At 42.8% G+C, this 19,900-nt stretch overlaps 1 protein-coding gene across 1 annotated transcript in view; it reads left to right on the forward strand.

Annotated features, from left to right (window-relative positions):
* Positions 1 to 2,195: 2,195 nt before the first annotated feature.
* Ugcg (UDP-glucose ceramide glucosyltransferase) overlaps positions 2,196 to 19,900 on the forward strand; it is a 29,745-nt gene continuing 12,040 nt past the window's right edge. Inside the window, exon 1 of the mRNA XM_051187876.1 lies at positions 2,196 to 2,696. Coding sequence (XP_051043833.1) covers positions 2,599 to 2,696 — 98 coding nt within the window. The 5' untranslated portion in view covers positions 2,196 to 2,598. The remainder of the gene's footprint in view (positions 2,697 to 19,900) is intronic.

Here is a 19,900-nt window from a genome sequence, read left to right on the forward strand (position 1 = left end):
TTTGCCATTCTTAAGAGTATCAGTGTTGAAATCTTGCAGTATGTTGACTTTTTAGATTGGTGTCTTTGAGGAATTTCATCAAAGATAATATTTTTCTTGGGCTGGAGGGACAGCACTGGCTGCTCTTCCAAAGGACCCGAGTGGCACCTACTTGGCTGTTCACAACCATCTGTAACTTCAGTTCTGGGGGACCTGGTGGGGGACCAGACACCCTCCCCTGCCCTCCATGGGCACAGCATCTCCTACTGAGTCCTTTGAAAGAATAGCAAGTGCTTTTAACAGCTGAGCCTGGGGCTGTTGTTTGACATCCAGATTTGAACAGACTAATTTTAACCAAGATGAAGTACAACATAGTTGATCTTTATTAGGTTATACCAAATTACACCAACTTTCTTTGGCCCTCTGTGTTGCTCACTGTACCGTATGGAATCTTTTGCTGTAAGGGTTCAGGAAAGATTTGGAAAAATGAAAAATGCAACAAAATGTACAAATTGAGCAATTTATGCCATTGAACAAGTTCAAGGGAGTTTGATAAGAAGCAGTATTGTTTTGTATGCCACTAACACACATTTTATGTTTTAATGATTTGTTTTTATTTTCTGTGTATTGATGTTTTGCCTGCATGTATGTCTGTGTGAGGGTGTCAGATCCCTGATACTGAAGTTACAGACAATTGTGAGCTGCTATGTGGGTGCTGGGAATTAAACAGGGGTCCTCTGGAAGAGCAGCCAGTGTTCTTAACTGCTGAGCCATATCTCCAACCCCCATAAGAAGCAAATTTTTAGAAAAAGAAAGCTGGCCTATTATTATATTTGTAAGATTCTATTATTGAGTGTGAGATGCATTTCCATTTAGGAATCTTAAAAATGCTTTAAGAATTATTTAAAAGTGGGTTTTAGAATTGATTAACCACAATCGCAGCATTAAAAAACTTGTGTTACTATTTCCATGTATGGATCCCATCCTGCTGTAACTACCAACAAGTAACTCTCAACAATGCTAAATTATTTTTTAAGCATGATTCTTTCTCAATGATATCACGCCAGTAGAACAAGCGACATTGCACACCTTAAATTCTTGTAATTGTAGTTTATTTATCATTTAAATCATAGAATGAGGCTGCCCAATTATTTTGTTTTATTTGGATTTTTCAAGACAGGTTTTCTCTGTGCAGCTTTGTAGACCAAGCTGGCTTCGAACTCACATAGATCCCCCTGCCTCTGCCTTCTGAGAGCTTGGACTAAAGGCGTGAAGCACCACGGCCCAGATGAGGCTGTTCAATTATTAACTACAATCAATAGAGGCAGGTCATGGATTATTTTTAAAATAACTTGAATAATAAAGTTTAAATACAGAACAATCTTAAATAATATAAATGTATCCAGGCTGAAAAAACAAATGGAAACATTACTACCAGCCTCTCCCAGGACTAACGTAAAATTGGGATACTGTTTTATTTTTCCACCACAGGTGTTCACTGAATTTACCCAGTCTGGGCTAGAATGTTGTGTGCTCAAGTGCAGGTAATCCTCCTGCCTCAGTCCCAGAAGTAACTGGGCTACATCTAGGCTTCCCACACAGCGCTCAGCCTTTGTTTCTCCATGTCAGTGTCGTGCACACGTGTAATTAAACGTTTAAGTACTAGCAACATTTTAACAGCCTTAAAAAATGTAACGTAATTTAACTAATATGTCCAAAATCTATCATTCCGCAAATAACACAAGATTTATGAATGAGATGGTTTGTCAGCATCTTCGGTGTACTGGCAACACTAACAGCCCACCCCTACTTGAACTAGCTACATTTCCATAACTCTATTGGCTACATTTTAGACAAGTTACATTCAGCTGCCCTAGTGGACGCACAATCTTGGGCCAGTCGAGCACCAAGGGATTCTTCCAGTTCTGATCCTGGAGATTCCTTAAATAACACAGTCTCTTGGCTCCTCCGGATTTGGCCAAGAGAAGTGTAGAGGCGGCGCGTGCTGCTTAGAGACGGTGCGGGGGGCGCACGAAGATTGAACTCGCGGGCGCGGGCGCGGGCGCGGGCCGCGGCAGCGGTTGGCGGCTGTCGGGCGGCGAGCACGCGGGGGCAGCTCCGCCCGTGGGCGCGCGGACGGGCGCCAAGGCGCGAGGGCGCCGCCCCGGGGGGCGGGCAGCGGGCTCCGGAGGGCGGGGCGGGGCGGACCGCACAGTGCCGGGACTCGGGCGCCGGCAGCGGGTTCGGATCAGAAGGCGAAGCCGCAGCAAGCGAGCGGGTCGGCGGCTGCGGCGGCGGCAGTCGGGAGGGTCTGGACCACAGGAGCCCGAGCGCGCGGCAACGGCCGCCTGGAGCGCGCAGCCAGATTAGCGCTGAGCCCGCAGCCCCCCAGCGCGCGCACGCTGAGGAGCGCGCGGTGCCGAGCGCGCGCCCAGCGGCCAGGGGCGCGCAGGCCCTGCCCGCCCCTTCCGTCCGCACGCCCGCCGCCCCGCCGGCCCTTCCTCTCCCACCTTCCACTCGCGGCCCGCGCCCCGCACCCGGCGGCCCCCGCGTCCTCCTCCCGCGGCAGCGCTGTCCGCGGCGGCCGGAGCGGGCCGGGCCGGGCCAGCGGGCCGGGGGATGGCGCTGCTGGACCTGGCCCAGGAGGGAATGGCCTTGTTCGGCTTCGTGCTCTTCGTGGTGCTGTGGCTGATGCATTTCATGTCCATCATCTACACGTGAGTTGGAGGGTCGGGGCCTGGGGACCAGCTAGGCTGGCAGGCATGTGCGCCGTGGAGGGCAGCGGGTTCTGGGGGTAGAGAAAGCTGATCCACAAACGGTGCCCCCCCCGCCTTGGTCTCCTTGGGACAGTGCGGCGCGGGGTCCTGGAGAGGGACTAGCGCTGGTGTCGCGACAGGGCTTCTGGGTTGCAGGCGCCTGCAGAGCCCTAGGGAAAGAGCCTGCTTCTGTGTGTGGTGGAGGGTTTCCTGCTTGGTCTGATTGTGTAGGGGATTCGTGTTATCTTTTTTCATCTGGGCCAAGATGTATGGTGTGTTGTGCCCCCCCCCCCCTGCGCGGGCCACGTCTCTTATGGTGATGGTCCTTAGCACTCTTCCGGGAGCTGCTTACCACCACCCTGAGACTTCCCTATGGGTTTTCTCCTTCCTGGAAGAGCTGTGTGCTTACATAGGTGTGGAGCACCTGCTCGCCTTGAAAACCGTCGTCTCTGAGCCAGTCTGTACAGCTTTCAGTCCTGTCAGAGTGGCATTTCAGAATGACTTACTTCTCTCTCTCTCTCTCTCTCTATTTATTGGCTTGTTTGGAGTTATATCCTACCTGCCCTCCACATAGAAATTTTCATTTGACAGGTGCCTCCCGAGGCCTACTAGGTACCACCTAGTATTGGACTGGGGACACAGAGATGACAGCAGGACAAATCTCCTGCCCTCGGGAAGCTTACATTCTAGAAGAATGAAACATGATAAAAATTCAAATAAGGTTATTTCCTATAAAGCAGAAGAGACTGAATAAAACAGAACAGGATGATGGAGTGGAGAGCCATGATATAGGTGAAATATCTTTAAAAGGAAGTCACTGTAAATAAATGAAAGAGATGAACTCACTTGGCATTTTAGCTTGAGTGGGGGGCAATAGGAATAGGGTAGAATAGGATGTTAAGCAATTACTTATCGATGCTTTTCCCCTAATAGAAAAGATATGCTTTTCCCCTAATAGAAAAGATATGCTTTTTCTCTATTCGGTGCGCCATTTCCTGACACTGAGAAAGATGACACTTGTACAAGATAAGCTGACAGTTTTTTGTTTTTTTTGTTTTTTTTTTTGTTTTTTTTTTTTGAAAGTGAAAGAAAACATATCTCGGGCGGTGTGACATTGCTAACTTTATAATTTTTAATCTGTATTCATTATAACTACACAGGCTCTTAAAAAAAAGCAATAGTTACTATATAAGGAACTTAGACAGTACAGAAAGGAATAAAGATGATAGTTATATACCAAAATATTACCCTGTTAACCTTTTGTGCCTATATTCCCAATTACATTTTTTATATGAAGAGGGCAGGCAAAGGAGAAGAGAGGAAACCAAGTCATGACTGTTGTTCTGTAGCCTGCTTTAAAATCTCACCTATTTAATAAGTGGTTTTTGAGAAGCAGTGCAGGGCACTGTTCTAGGTGCTAGAAGTAAGCACAAAGAACCAATCACCCCAGGCTACTGCTCATAGGGAACTGCCTTCAAAGTGACCTGATTGTTGTCTTTTCCATATCAACAAATGTTTGAGCTCTCTTCATCTTTTGTTGTTGTTGTTAGGTGCATAGCATTTTAGCTTACCAGTCATTAATATTTATTTATTGTTACTGATAGGCAATTTGGTTGCTTAATAAACATTAAGCAGCATTGTAATGATTTTATTTGTATTTCTTAACTTTTTCCTGTGCTGGGAACCAAACCCAGGGCCTCCTACATTTTGGGCAAGTGCTTTATCCTTGAGATACATTACCAGTCCCTGTAATGAATTCTTACAGTGTATCTTCTTAGTTCACATTTCAGAGGGGGAAAGTATTAGACCAAAAATGGTACATCTTTTAATCTTTGATACAATGTTGCCTTATAAAAAATGTTATAGCTACTCATTCATAGTCCTGGCCATATTGGATGAGGGTTATTTCCTTGCTCTGCACCCCTTATTTTTCACCATTTCTTTTGTTTTGATTTTCATCAATTTAGTTATTGGTTCCACTGAATAGCTTTTCAGATATTTTATATGCTAGTTTCATTTAACCATAAATTATGTGGGCATAATCTTTTGCCTGTACTGCAGTCTGTTGCCGGGTTCATCTTTTTAATATGAAGGTAACTATTGCCAGCTTCATCTGTTTAATGTGAAAGTAACTCCTGTGTTAATCTGTCACATGCTGTAATTTTCCCCCAGTCAATTTTATTGTCTCTCAATTTGAGACTGGGGTGTTAAGTGGACAGGACTTCTCTTTGCTTTTATTGTCTGCATTCCCAATTATTATATATGTTAGTCTGTTTCCTTCTAATGTTGTGAAATTTCTTTTAAGTTTTCACTTATTATACTGTGATTCTCTCAGCATTTTTTCTTTGGTATACAATGAGAATTTAGAACCCTAATTTTAGTTTCACTTACATATTTACCAACTTGTTCCCAGATCATTTATCAAGTGCTTTGATTGTTCCTTTGTTTAAAAAAATAACAGCTTTTTTCATAGACTAAATTCTTTGAACTTGGGTGTATTTCAGGGCTTTTAATGCCGTTTCATGGTCCCACTGTTTTCTGTACAAGATCTATTCTGTTTTATTAGCTGGTGAGACAGCCCTTTCATTCATTCTTTTGCAAACTTTCTTGACTTTTATAAATACATTATTATTTAGAGGTGAATTTTGGAGTCTTTGTTTCGGAGTCTTTAGTCTGTTAGTTGTAATATTAAATTTACAGCTTAACTTGGAGCAAACACTTCTTGCAAGCATTCTGAAATACAGGCCCCTCCAGTGTATGCACACAGTAAGCGTCACACTCCCTGAACAATAACTTTATTGATGTATCCAGTATTTCAAATAACCAACCAGAGTGTTTACTCCTAGACTTTAGAATTTTTGTATTTCATTATTTGTTTGTTTATTTTTCTGACTAATGCTTTGTAAACAGATTTTTCTCAAAATAATCCTACTTTTTTTTGTATGTTTGTCTTTGAGTTAGGATCTCACTAGGCAGCTCAGGCTATCCTGGTACTCATTATGTAGACCATGCTGAACTTGAATCCCAGAGATTCACCTGACTCTGCCAGAGTGATGGGATTAAAGGCATGTACCAATCACTCCCAGCTATAATTTTACCGTTTTGAGCATAGTATAAAAATTTAGCTTCCTTGAAGGGCTGTAAAAAGGCTTTGTAATTATTTTTTAATACTCCAGGACATTACCTTTAAATTTTTAAAAAAATCCCATGCGTGTGCGTGTGCGTGTGCGTGTGTGTGTGTGTGTGTGTGTGTGTGTGGTGTGATGGAAGTAAGAAGACAACCTGCAAGAGTTAGTTTGGTTCTTTCTACCAGGTAGGGCTAGGATTAAACTCAGCTTGTCAGGCCTGGTGGCAAGCACCTTTTCCTGCTGAGCCATATCTCCTGCCTCAATATTACTCTTTCTTTTTTTTTTTACTGATAAGAACATGTTTTGGGGCTGGGCATGGTGGTACACATGGCAGGTGGATCTATGTTAATTCAAGGGCAGCCTAGTCTTCATAGTGGGTTCCAGGATAGCCAGCCAGGGAGACCCTGTCTCAAAAACACAAAAACAAAATTCCTGAAAAGAGATGTGCATATCAAACAAAGGAAACATAATTAATTTATAACAGGTTTCATTTGCTAATTACAGGCCTTGTAAATACTTTTGAAATGGTAAGTTAATATAAAACAAATAACCAGAATAGTTGTCATACACCTATAATCTCAGCACTCGAGGAGGCTGAGGCAGGAGGACTGTGCATTGAAAGCTAGCCTAAAATATATTGTGAGACCCTGTCTCACAAAAATAAAAACTCAAAAAGATACTTATCAAAAAACAAAAATAATTTTTTTTTGTTTTTTGATAAGTATCTTTTTGAGATCTGATCCCACCTTCATTTCCCACTTTTTTACATGTATGTTTCACTATAAATAATAAATAATACACTTCCCAATTTGATGGGAATTGTTTTCAAGAAGAGAAAAGAGTATTTTTTTTCTTGCTGTTTCCTTACTGCATAAATAAAATTGAAGTCTCAGTATTTAGCAAAGTTAAAGAACTATGGAAATAGTATTTTGTTAAAATACTGCGCAGAATCTTATTTGTTTGTTTGTTTATTTATTTATTACTTAGGTTTTTTTTTTGAGACAGGGTTTCTCTATGTAGCCTTGCCTGTCCTGGAACTCCCTCTGTAGACCAGACTGGCCCCAAACTCACAGAGAGCTGTCTGCCCCTGACTCCTGAGTATTGGGAGTCACCTGGCTTTTTTTTTTGGGGGGGGGTATCATTATTTTAATAAAAGGATATATTTTCTGAATGAATGTTCTGTCTTTATCCCTCCTGTCCTTTTAAGTAAGACAAAGATGGCTTGGGAAGATGTTGGTGCACTCCCTCAGAAAACTTGTACTTACAGCTGGTTGTCTAGCAGTTGCCAGGGTTCTAAACACTGGCACAGCTCTGTATCAGGGTCAGGTCAACATGAGGGTGGGCTCCCAAGTGTTAAAGATGCATAAGTAACACCCATATTGTAACAGAAATGTAAGGCATTTTGGAAAGTTGCTTAAAAAAATAAATACAGTGTATCAATGGCATGCTTAATCTGTTCTATTGTATCTTCTTACAGTTAGATAAAAGTCTTGGCCTGTATTTTAAACAGTGTAGTTGCATTTAATTAACATGTTGACCAACTCTTGTTTAGTGAAGTTATTTGTTGTGATTTCACCCATCTCACAATTTCTATAACTACCCCCTCCAAATAGAGAGTAGTTGTCTATAAAATAGAAATAGGTATTTCCCATGTTATGAAATAGGTCTCTAATCATAAAATCTCTACCACCCACTTTGTTTTTCCTCGACTTTAATGTCAAACAGAGGCACAGTCATTTCATAGTATTATTTCAGATGGCAGATACTTATGGGAAGGGTCTTATTCCCAGGATTTTGATTTTCTAAAAATAGCAGGTGATTATAGTCTCAGACAGTCAGTGTGGGCTAAGTGTTCTTTATGGGTTATTTTGTTTTTCCTTTTTGTCAGAGTGAGTTTGGTTTCCTAGTTGGGAACTGGGATGAAAACATACAAAAGTCTGAAAGCAGTTGTTTTCTTCTGCTAGAGCATAGCCATCCTTTTTGATGATTGATGTATCTCCCATCCTTTCTTGCTCTCTCTTCCCCATTCTGCCTTCTCCATCTAATGATTACCTTTCCCCTTCTGTATCTTGCTCTAATGATTAGCATTAGAATTTACTGTTTTGTTAATTTTAAGTGCTAGGCCAGCTTGGAGATTCTGCTTAAAAGAAAAAAAAATTATTTATTGAATTTTATGGGTATTCGTGTTTTGTGTCTATATATGCCTGTGCACCATGTCTATCACTGGTGCCCACAAAGGCCAGAAGAAGGCATTGGATCCCATGGAACTGGAGTTATAGTCTTATAGCATGAGCCTCCTTGTAGGTTCTGGGAGCTGGACCTGGGTCCTCTACAAGAATAGCAAGTGCCCTTAACTGCTGAGCTATCTCTCCAAACTCAGAAATACTTCTTTTTGGTTTTTGCCCCCCACCCCACCTCCAAGACAGGGTTTCTCTGTGTAGCCTTGGCTGTCCTGGAATTCATTTTATAGACCAGGCTGGCCTCAAACTCATAGAGATCTGCCTGCCTCTGCCTCGTGAGTGCTGGGATTAAAGGCATGTACCACCACTGCCCGGCTCATGTGATGGGTCTAAAGAGTAACATGAAGATTATAGTTCAGTTTTAGTATTCACTATTCTCTTGATCGGTTGTCCTGTTTCTCCACAGGGTTTATCCCCATGACTGTCCTGCATTGTTGGAAATGTCTCTGCTCTCCACCTGTCTAGAGCTTCATCCCCTTTCTGCTTCATGTTTTTGTATTGTAATGGTGTCATCATTCTGATGTCTTGGGTTATGTGCTTAGCTCTTGCCATTACTACCCACTGTCCTCAGGTCATCAAGCTTCTGGATCAGACACACAGTTCATTGGGACCATAGCCCCATCCCTTTCTTCAACAGTATTGTATTACTGGCATTCCTCTGAATGCACTGTACTGTCCTCAGGATTATTACCTCCTCCCCTTTCCCCCCCTTTTTCCTCCTTTCTTCCCTTTCCTTCTCTATCTTTTAAAACATCTTTTCTTTAATTTTTGCATTACTACTTCTTACTCATTCAAGTCAGTTTGGACTTTGGTTTTTTTGAGAGGTTTAAGTGGCACTTCTTATGTCTTTCCATGGTTTGGGGAAGTAATCCATTTAAGTGGAAATAGAAAGTGATTTTCCCTTTTCGTGTATATATTATAAATGTTTGAGGGAGCCTATGTTGACTTATTTACCACTGTTTCTATAGGACCCAGTAAACATTAAATTACTACTTGTTGAATGAATGATCTATTGAGTTTCTCTAGTGACATTTCTGGAGCTGTGTGTGAGTATGTGTGTTCATATATTCATTAATTTAGTCTCTGGTGGTAATTGTGGTTTGAGGCAAATGGTCAACATTTGGGATACTTTTAGTGAACATAGATTTTAATGACACTGGACCAAGTGAAATCATGTTCTCACTATATCTAAACCAGTATCAGGGTAAAATAGTAACAGATTCTTTTCAATCCATGTATATCTGTGTGTGTGTGTGTGTGTGTGTGTGTGTGTGTGTGTGTGTGTGTTTCTCAAAAGGTTTTCCTAAGGGACCAGTTGTCTTACTAAAAATAAGCTTTACACTCAGTTTTGTCCTTTGGGGAACATAGAGCCCAGGGCTAGCCAGGGTGGGCTCACAAATGTAAATGTCACAGAATGTCCCTGGTCTCTTTCCATCCACAAAGTAGTTTAAAGGCTGGGGTCTGCTTTGAATGGGAGTCAGTCGTGTAGGAATGGGGACTGGCTCATTGCATGCTCCTGAGTCTTGTGTTATCCTTCTTCTGTGAGCTCCCTTTCTTGGTTGCTATCAGCAAAACACTGAACCAGAGTTAATTGAGGCCTCACCGGAGGGTTAGGGAGGTGGGTTGTTTTTGTTTGTGAGTCTGTTGTTGAGATCTGCTAGCCTCCTATAGTAACATGACTCCTTTGTAGTATGTGATATGTGAGTCCATTGTCCGGTGGACACAGTTTGTACTTTCTTATGGTTAGCTAACTCCTGTGTGTTTCTCTTTCTCTTGAGAACCTTGTGCCAGCAAAGTCACAGTTGTACTAAGAACATAGGTTTGAGCTGCTGAAGCTGGTTTAGATGCCCGTCTTTAAGAGATAAGCCCTCCATGGCAATACCATGAGTCACAACCCAACCCACACTAACTATGAATACAGCAACAGCCTTCCAGAGCCCAAGCATAAGCTGCGATGATAGAGGTCACTAATCACTGGGGAGAATTGTGATGGACAGCTGAGCCCACAGTCATTCTGATTTGGTGTGGAATATTAAAGATCATGGTGTGGAGCACCAGAGAGAAATTCTTGGCATCTGAGCAGTTGGTTTATTGGACTCACACAGCAGCACTTATAAAATGAAACAAAACAAGAGCATAACCTGGGGCTATGAAGCAAGGTGACCTTTGCCCTTGCAGACTGTATTCTCTTGGAAGCCTTAAGCAAAGTCCTGGAGCCTCACCCTGTTTAAGATTACTGCCTGCCCTCTGGAGATGAGCCCTGTCTGTGGCCACCATTGCTCAGTCTGCCACCTCCTCCCCGCCCCCCAAGCTGTTCCTTTCCTTCTGCTGCAGCTAAGCCCAAACAGAACTGCAGGTGGGGGAACCAGAAAAATGGGAAGGTGGAAGCAATGGGTTAAAACCACAAAAGCAGTCTGCATCCATCAGAATCTTCGTGTGACTCCCAAGTGTTTCTCTGAGTAGACACACTTTAGCTCAACCAAGAAGGTGCGACTCCAAATGCTTTTCTCTTTTTGCCCATGGCTTGCTGCTCATAATGTTTGGATTTCAAGTGGGTCTCGGCATCCTCTAGCTAGCAGGACCAGCCTTGCACACAGAGTACCTCTCTTGGCCCCGACTTGACAGTGGCCTTGCCTCAGTAACCTGAATGCCTTTGAGAGCCACACTAACTCCAGTTGGAAGCTGTAGTTTGGAAATAATTTCTCCTGAAAAATTATAATAATTTCCTCGAGTTGCCTACTTAAGTTTGCTCATTGAAGAGTAAAACCAAACCCACTGCCTAATTACATAATAGGGTCATTCATTCACCTTGTACCCACTGTATCCCCGAAGCTGTAATAATAGAAGCTGCTTTCTGAATATGGGAAGCATAAATTTGTTAAGAGGAGAGTTAATTCACTAGAATAAAAAATATTGTTATAAAGCTCAGGGATGGGGGAGACAGAGGCAGGTCTATCTCTGTAAGTTCGAGGCCAGCCTGGTTACAAAACTAGTAACCATGTCTCAACAAAACAACAAAAAACAAACGAAAAAGGATCTTGTTAAAAATCCCAATTACAGTGCATACTGACACTAAGAGAGAGCTGGTGTTTCAGGTATTAAGCTGGGTCATGGAGAGGGCTCTCAGCTGGACTGGAGTAGAAAGTCTGTGGGGTAGCCTCTGCATGGGGACTATTTGACTGTATGTACAGTCTCTTCCTATATCCTTTATGAAGTCAGATCCAGTTGGAAGTACATCCTAATCAAGAGTTACCCTAAATATTGTTCCTGCTGCAGGGTGTTATCCTTCCTCTGGGTCTCAGCTTGAGGGTGGCTCCTTCTTCACCTGCCAGGGCCATATGAGGGGACTTTTCTTGTGGTTTGGGGACCTAACATGTTGAGGCAGGTTTGAAGGATGACACAAAGAATCAAGGCTCTACAGAGCCTCGATCTTTGAAAGGAGAACTCAGCTCAAACCATGCAAACCAAAGGGCACCAGCAATCCATTCTTAACTCCTAGTAACTTTTTAAAAGTAACATTTCTTAGTCTCATGTTTGCATTATACTTTTGGATGTCCGTAAAACATTTATTCATTGTCGTGCTGAGAATTGAGCCAAGGGCCAAGGGCCTCACATGTGCTAGGCAATTGTTCTGCCCCTGAGCTATGCCCCCTAAAACTTTAAATATTTCTTAAATATTTAACATAATTTATTTTTTCACTTTAAACTTTACAACAGCCGATATATTGGCTTCCCTTCTGTTTGTTTCAGCTCTTGGCGTGTAGCCTAGGTTAGCCTTGAGCTTGGGTCCCATTACCACAGACTCCAGAGTGCTGGGATCTTAGGCATATGCCTCTTTGCTTCACTCTTGGGTATAATTAAAACTGAGTGTTGGGTGTGTTTTAGACCCTATGTTCACTTACTCTGTTTTAATCATGATCTCTTTCTACACACACACACACACACACACACATACACACACACACACACACACACACACACACACACACCATCTATTCCATGTCTGGCTTTCTGTCTTCCACTGTTTAACATCCCTAAATCTCTTATCTGAACTATGGTAATTCAGAGAAAGTTGCACATGACAGAAAACATTCTTTAATTACAGCATTAGTCCTTTTTCATTTTTAAACTTTTTCTCTGTTTGTTTTGAGTTGTGTTTAATATTCGCTGTCATTGAATGTTTACTTTTCGGCCTGTATTTCTGGACCTACCCTGCAAGGCAGATACTATTATGCACACATAAAAGAAACAACCTGCCCAAGGGCACACAGCTAGTGCTCTGAGGTAGAAACTCAGGCAGCCTGCCACCTGCCCAGGCTTCTAAATCGCTCTGCTGTACATTGCCAGAAGTGACCTAAAAATAACCCGGAAGTGAACTGAAGTGAGCCCTAGGATGGCTAGGTTATGTTTTTGACAATGGGTGACGCTTTCCTCCTGTTCTTAAAGAGCTACATCTGTCCATCTTACAACTGCTGCTCTCTCTGAAACACCCCACCCCCCCACCCCGGGCCTTCTCTCCTTACAGTAACCCAGTCTCTTAGGTCTGTGTCTCTCTGCTTTGCACTTTGGAGTAGCAGGGAGGGGGAAGGGGAACTTAAAGCTCAGCTGCCTGTCTCACCCCTGGAGGTTCTGATTAAATTGGTCTCAGCATTAGAAGTTTTTAGCTCCCCAGGTGGTTGTGATGCACAGCCCCTGGTGGCTGTTCATCCACAGGTGTGTCCTGCACCTGTCACCTCCCGGCTGCCTTTACTTCTCCACATAGCTCAGAAGACACAGTTTGCTTTGCCCTCGCCCTTTGCCTCACCTTGATTGGCAGCATGTATCCATTTGCCCAGTTGTCCTGTATCCATCCAGTGGATTTAGCTTCTCAGCTTTCAGGATCCTGCAGAGGGCAATGGCTGGCCATGTGGATTAATAGCACTACACATGCATGGTCTCAGGTCCCTGTTGGGAAGCGCTTGGTGTCTGTATTTAGTACTGTCATTCTTGGCAGATTGCTCTGATCCTTGACTTGTGTACTGGGTCAGGCCATTGCCTTTTTCTTTCCTTCCTTCCTTCCTTCTTTCCTTCCTTTCTTTCTTCCTTCCCCCTCTGACTAGTTCTTTGGCCTTACTCTATATTTGCATATGTCCTTACAAAGTCGCCCCAGGGAAGTCCCCCTGTTCCATCCATCAGGTCACTTTTGGGCCCTTTCAATTCTTTAGTCTTAGGCAAACACAACATTTCACTATTTCATTTACTTTTCTTCCCTTTTTACAAAGTTTTTTTTTAAATTATGTATTTATGTATTTATTTATAGCCATATGCATGCATTTGGGATGCTGGGGTGAGCATGTGGAGGTCGGGATAGCGTTCAGGGGTCAGTTCTCTCTCTACTGTGTGAATCTGGATCTGAACTCAGGATGTCAGTCTTGGCGATTATTTCCTTCTACCTGCTGAGCCTTTTTGTTAGCTCTAGCTACTTAAAAAAAAAAAAAAAAAAAAAAAAAAAAAAAAAAAAAATCTGTCTACTTCTGGGCTCCATCTCATGTGTCCTTGCTGCTAAAAGTGTCCTGAATATGGTGAACATTTTATTGACCCGCCTTCCTGGCAGCATCTATTGCTGTTCTTTAAAGAGACCCTTACATTTACTTTTATGTATGTGTTTGTACGTGCCTGCTTGTCTGTATGTGCGCTGTGCACAGATTTTACGACTGTCAGCACTAGTTCCTTGAGCTCAACCCTGGAGTCGTCCAGGTGCACATGAACCACACCTACACCCCATCAGCATTGGAGCCCTGTGGATTCCTCGTCTGCATTTTCTTTTGACTCTTCCTTTCCTGTGCTCCCTCCTTCTAGCATTCCAAGCCATACAGCTTTTCTTTGGTTTTTTTTTTTTTTTTTTTTTTTGTTTTTTGTTTTTTTGTTTTTTCCTCCTCCCTTGCTTCCCCCCCCCCTCTTGGACAGTTAGAATATCTTCTCCTGCCTTCCATCTGCCTGACCTGTACTTTGTTCTTTTCACTTAATGCAAAAATAATCCTAGTTGTTTCATTTTGATCTTTCATGGTTACTTCTTTTTATTTGTTTGTTTTGAGACAGGGTTTGTCTGTAGCTTTGGAGGCTGTCCTGGAACTCACTAGTAGACCAGGCTGGCCTCGAACTCAGAGATCCTCTCATCTCTGCCTCCTGAATTTGTGTGCCTCCCCTGCCCAGGTCAAGGATATGCTAAAACTCAGGTTCTATTTCAGTAGAGGGGAGGGTGGGAGCAATAGAGTGGGCCACTCTCAGGTAACACCTAGCAAGAGCCTTTTCTTTCTCCCTCCTCCATAGCGGTCCAAGCTTGCTTTGCTGGTACTCTGTTATAGCACTAATTTGAACAAGGTGAGAAATACTCATGGGTTCTAAACCCTTGGAACTACTGTGATAAGGATCCACATACAGCCTGAAGGGAAGAAAGGCAAGTCTGTGTAGTGTCTTAGCTCAGAAGGAAAGCTCCAGTCCCAGTGAATTTTTAGGGTGGTTTCAGCTTCTTGATTTTGCTGCTGATTGTATTTTCCCAAGGTTTTGCATGCCTGGCTGCTTTTACAGGATGTAGACATTTTGAATTTCACTTTCTTGGGTTCTGGGTGTTTTTTTTTTTTTTTTTTTTTTTTCTGTCCCCTGCATGTAGAGCAGTCTGCAGAAATGCTGCCAGGAGGTGAACTCAAAGGAGTAGTGGGGTGTTGTGGCCATCCCCTTCTTTGTTCCTGTGTCTTGTGAGTCACTATCTTCCTTTACCTGGTTCTAAGTAGCTATAATCATTCTCTCCTAGATTTTAGCAGGTTGTTTTGGGGTGGGAAGGCAAATCCAATTTGTGTTGCTATATTTTGTCTGAAGTCCAGGGGGGAAGACTTGGAGTTGTGAGCCTTTGTTAAGTTAAAAGAGAGAGAAGACTTCACGCTGTTTGAAATAGCCACACACCATAAAGAACCAGGTGTCAACAGAAGGTAGATAGATAACATATGGCACATTAGTAGAAGGAATTCTAAAATGAGGATGAATAAGCTGTAGCTAAACAATCAGTGTGTACAAATCTCACTCTAATATAATGGCAAACAAAAAAGTCAGACATAAAAGGAAATTAGACATGCGGAGATGGGGGTGGGGTGTCTGGCAATGCTGTTGTTTAATGACCTGGATATGGGTTGTAGGAAGTTTCCCCTTAGCATATTCCTTGAGTTGTATATTTATATGTGACTTTACATTATGTACAATTTAAAAAAAAATATGCATTGTGACAGAAAGGTCAAGGACATAAGCCATATGCAATAATGGTTTAGCAGAGCTGGATTCCCAATATGAAGCCCAGAAGGAGAAAATGCCACCTAGACTCCCAGCAGAAAGCAAGTCACCTGGCATGTGTTTAAGGTAGACACCTGTGAGAAGACCTGTGCATTGTATAGATATCACAAGTCCAAATTCATGATGCTTGCCTACCAAGAAAATGGTCTGTTTATACCATTTTCAAAAATGTTAGTGTGAGTTTGGTTTATAACACACTGGTCACAGTCTAAGGAATTACTCCTGCATGTGAGGGGCAAAGTTGCTGTCCTAGTTCCAGAACATCTTTTTGTTGACACACCTGAGTTGTTTAGCATTTCTACACTTATCCCTTTTAAACCACATGTCATTGACAGTAGGTAATGTGTCAATCAAGCATATATTTCAAATACAAAGGGTATATCTAGCATGCATTGGGGCTCAGAGTCTGGTGTTCAATAAACGAATGCTAGATATGTGTGGAGTAATAGTGTATGTTAAACAGAGTGCTAAATTTGCATGTTGTTGATTAAATGGGCATTCTTTTATGGTTTTGATAAATATTTCAAGTAACCTGCACCAAAGACCTTTGTCAAAACAGTGTTCTCCAAAATGGGATTGGGTACTCTAGGGAGGGTAAACTCCACATGGATCTCTTGGCATATGGAAAGAAATACTAAGGACTGATTAGGCAAAGAGAAATTGCACAAGGTGATCTGGTTTTAATTTGTGAGAAATTTCAGGTATGGTCCTTATCCATTCTCTCTGTCCATAAACCTAGAAGCCAAAAGTCTGCATTATCAACATTAAAAGCTCAAGAGAAGGAGGTATATCAATATTCTTAAAGTAAGGCATCTTAAAAATCTAACAGTTACAAGACCACTTTAGTTTAGAAGATTCCTGCTGCTGTTGCTAACTTAGCTACAGCCTGCTGGATACAGTAGAATTACCGGGACTGCATTTGTCTATAAATTGATTGGTCAGCACTTTCACATGAGAGTTTTAAGACACTTTTTTAACACTCAGTGGACCAACAGGTATGAATCACTAGATTTCACCAGTATAGGGGGTTCCTCAAACTGAAAATAACATTGCACTTCTGGGTGGGTAGCAGAGCGTTCAGTCAGCCCATAGTGAGTAGATGTCCCTACAGACTCATTTATTGAGGCATATTTGCAATAGCCAAGCTACAGTGCCTGACTAGTTATCTATCAGCAGATGAACAGGTAAAGAAAATATGGCATATGTTTTATTCAGCCACACACAACAATGATGAAATTATGTCATCTGCAGGAGAGAGGGGTGGAACTGGATGGAGATCGTCATGTTAAGAGGAATTAGCCAGACTCAAACGAAGCACAGAAAAGTGGGCTGCCCTCATGACCATGTGACCACACCATCATTAGGGGGAAGTTTTCTTTTTTTCTGTATTTTTTTTTTTTTTTTTAATTTTTCGAGACAGGGTTTCTCTGTGTAGCTTTGTAGACCAGGCTGGCCTCAAGCTCAGAGATCTGCCTGCCTCTGCCTCCAGAGTGCTGGGATAAAAGGTGTGTGCTACCACCACCCAGCTAAGGGAATAAGAGAGAACATCCAGAAGAATCTGGAAGAGTCCAGAGCAAAGAGAAAGCAAGCAGACTGGACATGGCCAGCACTATCCAAAAGAAAGCAAGAGAGAACACTGAAGATAACTGATTAGAGGGGGATAACGTTGCTGTTACATGGAGAACAAGTGGGTATCTGCACCAGTGGGAGGGTCGCCAGCTTCTGAACCGTATAACAGGTACTTGAGTAGAAACTGAGGGAGCCTGGAGCCAGCATGGGCTTTGATGTGCAGCCACTGGTGCCTGCCTCTCCTGCCAGAGAGAGAGGCAGGGGAAAGGACTCCTTTTGGGCATGGAGAATCCCTTTCACACATATCTGAGGGGATGCTGGGAAAGCCACTGGAAATCCTCCTGTAGTTCAGCATTGAGCTCATCTCTAGACATACGGCTTCCTGAGACCTAATAATAATAATAGTAATGTAATAATAAGGCATAAAAACAGAATGGGGGACTCTAGGGACAGATAGGGACAAAAGGAGGGATACAAGAGAAAGCTATGAGGAGCAGTGAGTATGATCAAGGTATATGCTGTCCTAGTAGAAACATGTTACAATAAAACATGTTCTTTTAGCTGGGTGGTGGTGCCACATGCCTCTAATCCCAGCACTCGGGGAGGCAGAGGCAGGTGGACCTACAGAGCGGATTCCAGGACAGCCAGGACTACACAGAGAAACCCTGTCTCAAATGACAAAAACACATATTTTCTGGGTTTTTGTCTATGTTTTGCCTTTATTCTGGGTAGTTTCCTCAAATCCGATGTCCAGTTGTGTCTTCGACTGCTGTGTGCAGTTTTTTGTCTTATCTGACCTTTGAGCTGCTCCTGGTATAAAGCAGCGGTTCTCCACCTCCCTAACGTTGCAACCCTTTAATACAGTTCCTCATGTTGAGGTGACCCCCACCATACAGTGATTTTCATTGCTACTTCATAACTGTAATTTTGCTACTGTTGTGAACTGTAACGTAAATACCTGTTTTGCAGTAGTCTTAGGTGACCCCTGTGAAGGGTCGTTCAGCCCCCAAGGGGTGGTGACCCACAGACTGAGAGCCACTGGCATAGTTGCATGCTTTGCACTTGGTTCTTTTTATGTCTGTATTCCTGGTTGTCTTGACAGTGTCTCATTCCTCCTCTGCAATTGCATGCTGGGCCCACTCAGGTCTTTATTAGGACATCAGGTGTCTTAGACAGGCAAAGAATCACAGCTTCACTGAGTTAAACAAATGCTGCATGGACAGAAGTCACACACCTTAAAATAGCATTCTACCACAGGCGCTTACTGCGGTGCACTCCACCTTCCTCTGCAAACCTAAGCTGACTGGTCTTCATGGGGCACTGTCGCTGGTGTACCAAGTCATCCATGCATGTGTAGTATCTGTAGTGCAGTTCTCTGAATTGAAGATGTGAGGATACTAATGGTGCTTTTGGTCTGCCAGAAGAAGGTCTCGGTTGGTCTTCCTTCACACTCCTGGCAGGATGGCCTTCTGGCTGGAGCAGGTCTAAGATGCCATTGATTGCAGAGATGTTAGTATGGAGACACCTGGGTCCTAGGACACCTTGTATATGGACCCATGAGTGCTCTCATATCTAATTACTGCTGACTGCCTGGAGACTGGCTAATGAGATGGACCTGCACTATGCTAAGAAGTATAGAGGGAGAAAATCCACCACACTGTTGAATAACATCTCTTCCGACTGATGCTAACTCGGCACATCCTATCTTCTCCAGTTGGCTGGGTGTCCTTCATTAGGAGAAGTATTGTCTTTGGCATGGACCCGTGATGTGAACCTGAGCCAGCTTCTCTGTGAACTGGTAGTGCTGGTGTTATCTTCTGGTATCTTTTTTTTTTTTTTTTTTTTTTAATCTGAGTTGTTTTTGTTTTGTTTGTTTTCCTTCCTTCAACCTTCTTTTCTACCCTGCCAGCCTGAGCTTATTGCCATTAGACATTCCATTTGCCTTATTCTCTTGCTTATTTATGTACAGCCTGCCTGCTGCTGCTTTATAGTAATTTCTCAAAGTGTGCTCATTACATTTCCATGGTCTTTTGGTACATATAGTACATGTAAAGGCTTTACCTGCTTTAATAGCTCTCTGGTTACTTCTTGGCAGTCTGAGAGGTAGGACATTCATGTCAGCAAGAGGGAATCTGAACTTCCTGCTTGCAAAGCAGACATCTCACCTACTAAGCTGTCTCCCTCTGCCTGCCATTCATTTCTTCAGTATGCTTCTACCGAATGCCTGCTCTGTGACACCTACTCTGTGAGTGACCCCATGGTTACTAAGCACTGAGGGTACAGCAATGAATGACAAGCATGCAGGGTGCATTTGTGTGCTGGTCTTCATTGGGACATCCATTCTGCTTCCTTCTAGTTTTCCTGTACTGAAGGCTTTTTTTGTTCATTTTCTCTTCACTATCAGGTCTCCTTTTCAGAAAGATGTCAGCTTTGAAAATTCTCATCTTAGTACTGGGATGTTACACAGTTGGTAGAGGGTTCGGCTAGCATGAATGAAAACCTGGGTTTGATCCTGTAAACTGGGCATGGTGGTGCATGCTTGCAATCCTAATACTTAAAAGCAAGAAGCTCAAGGTTCAAGGGTGTCCTTGGCTATACAAGACCCTGTCTTTAAATAAACAAACAACAACAACAACAAAAACCTAAAAACAAAAGCAGCTGCCTCTGAAGTAGTGCCCAAACCAATGCCTTTGGGTGTGTCTTGCTTTATTCTGCCTGCCTCTCTTTCTTTTGACCCTTGTGCTTAATTAAAAGTCTTTATTAAAATATTTAGCCCCAACTCTGCTTCAAAAAACAAAGAAAGGAAAGAACAGAAAAATCCTGCTAGAGTTTAGTAATGTATCAGTGTGCCAGTGTATGCTTCCTTTTCGTTTCTCACCAACATATCCTCTAACTATGACTCTTGTGC

Source organism: Phodopus roborovskii, unplaced genomic scaffold (assembly GCF_943737965.1).
Source record: "Phodopus roborovskii unplaced genomic scaffold, PHOROB, whole genome shotgun sequence".
NCBI lineage: Eukaryota > Metazoa > Chordata > Mammalia > Rodentia > Cricetidae > Phodopus > Phodopus roborovskii.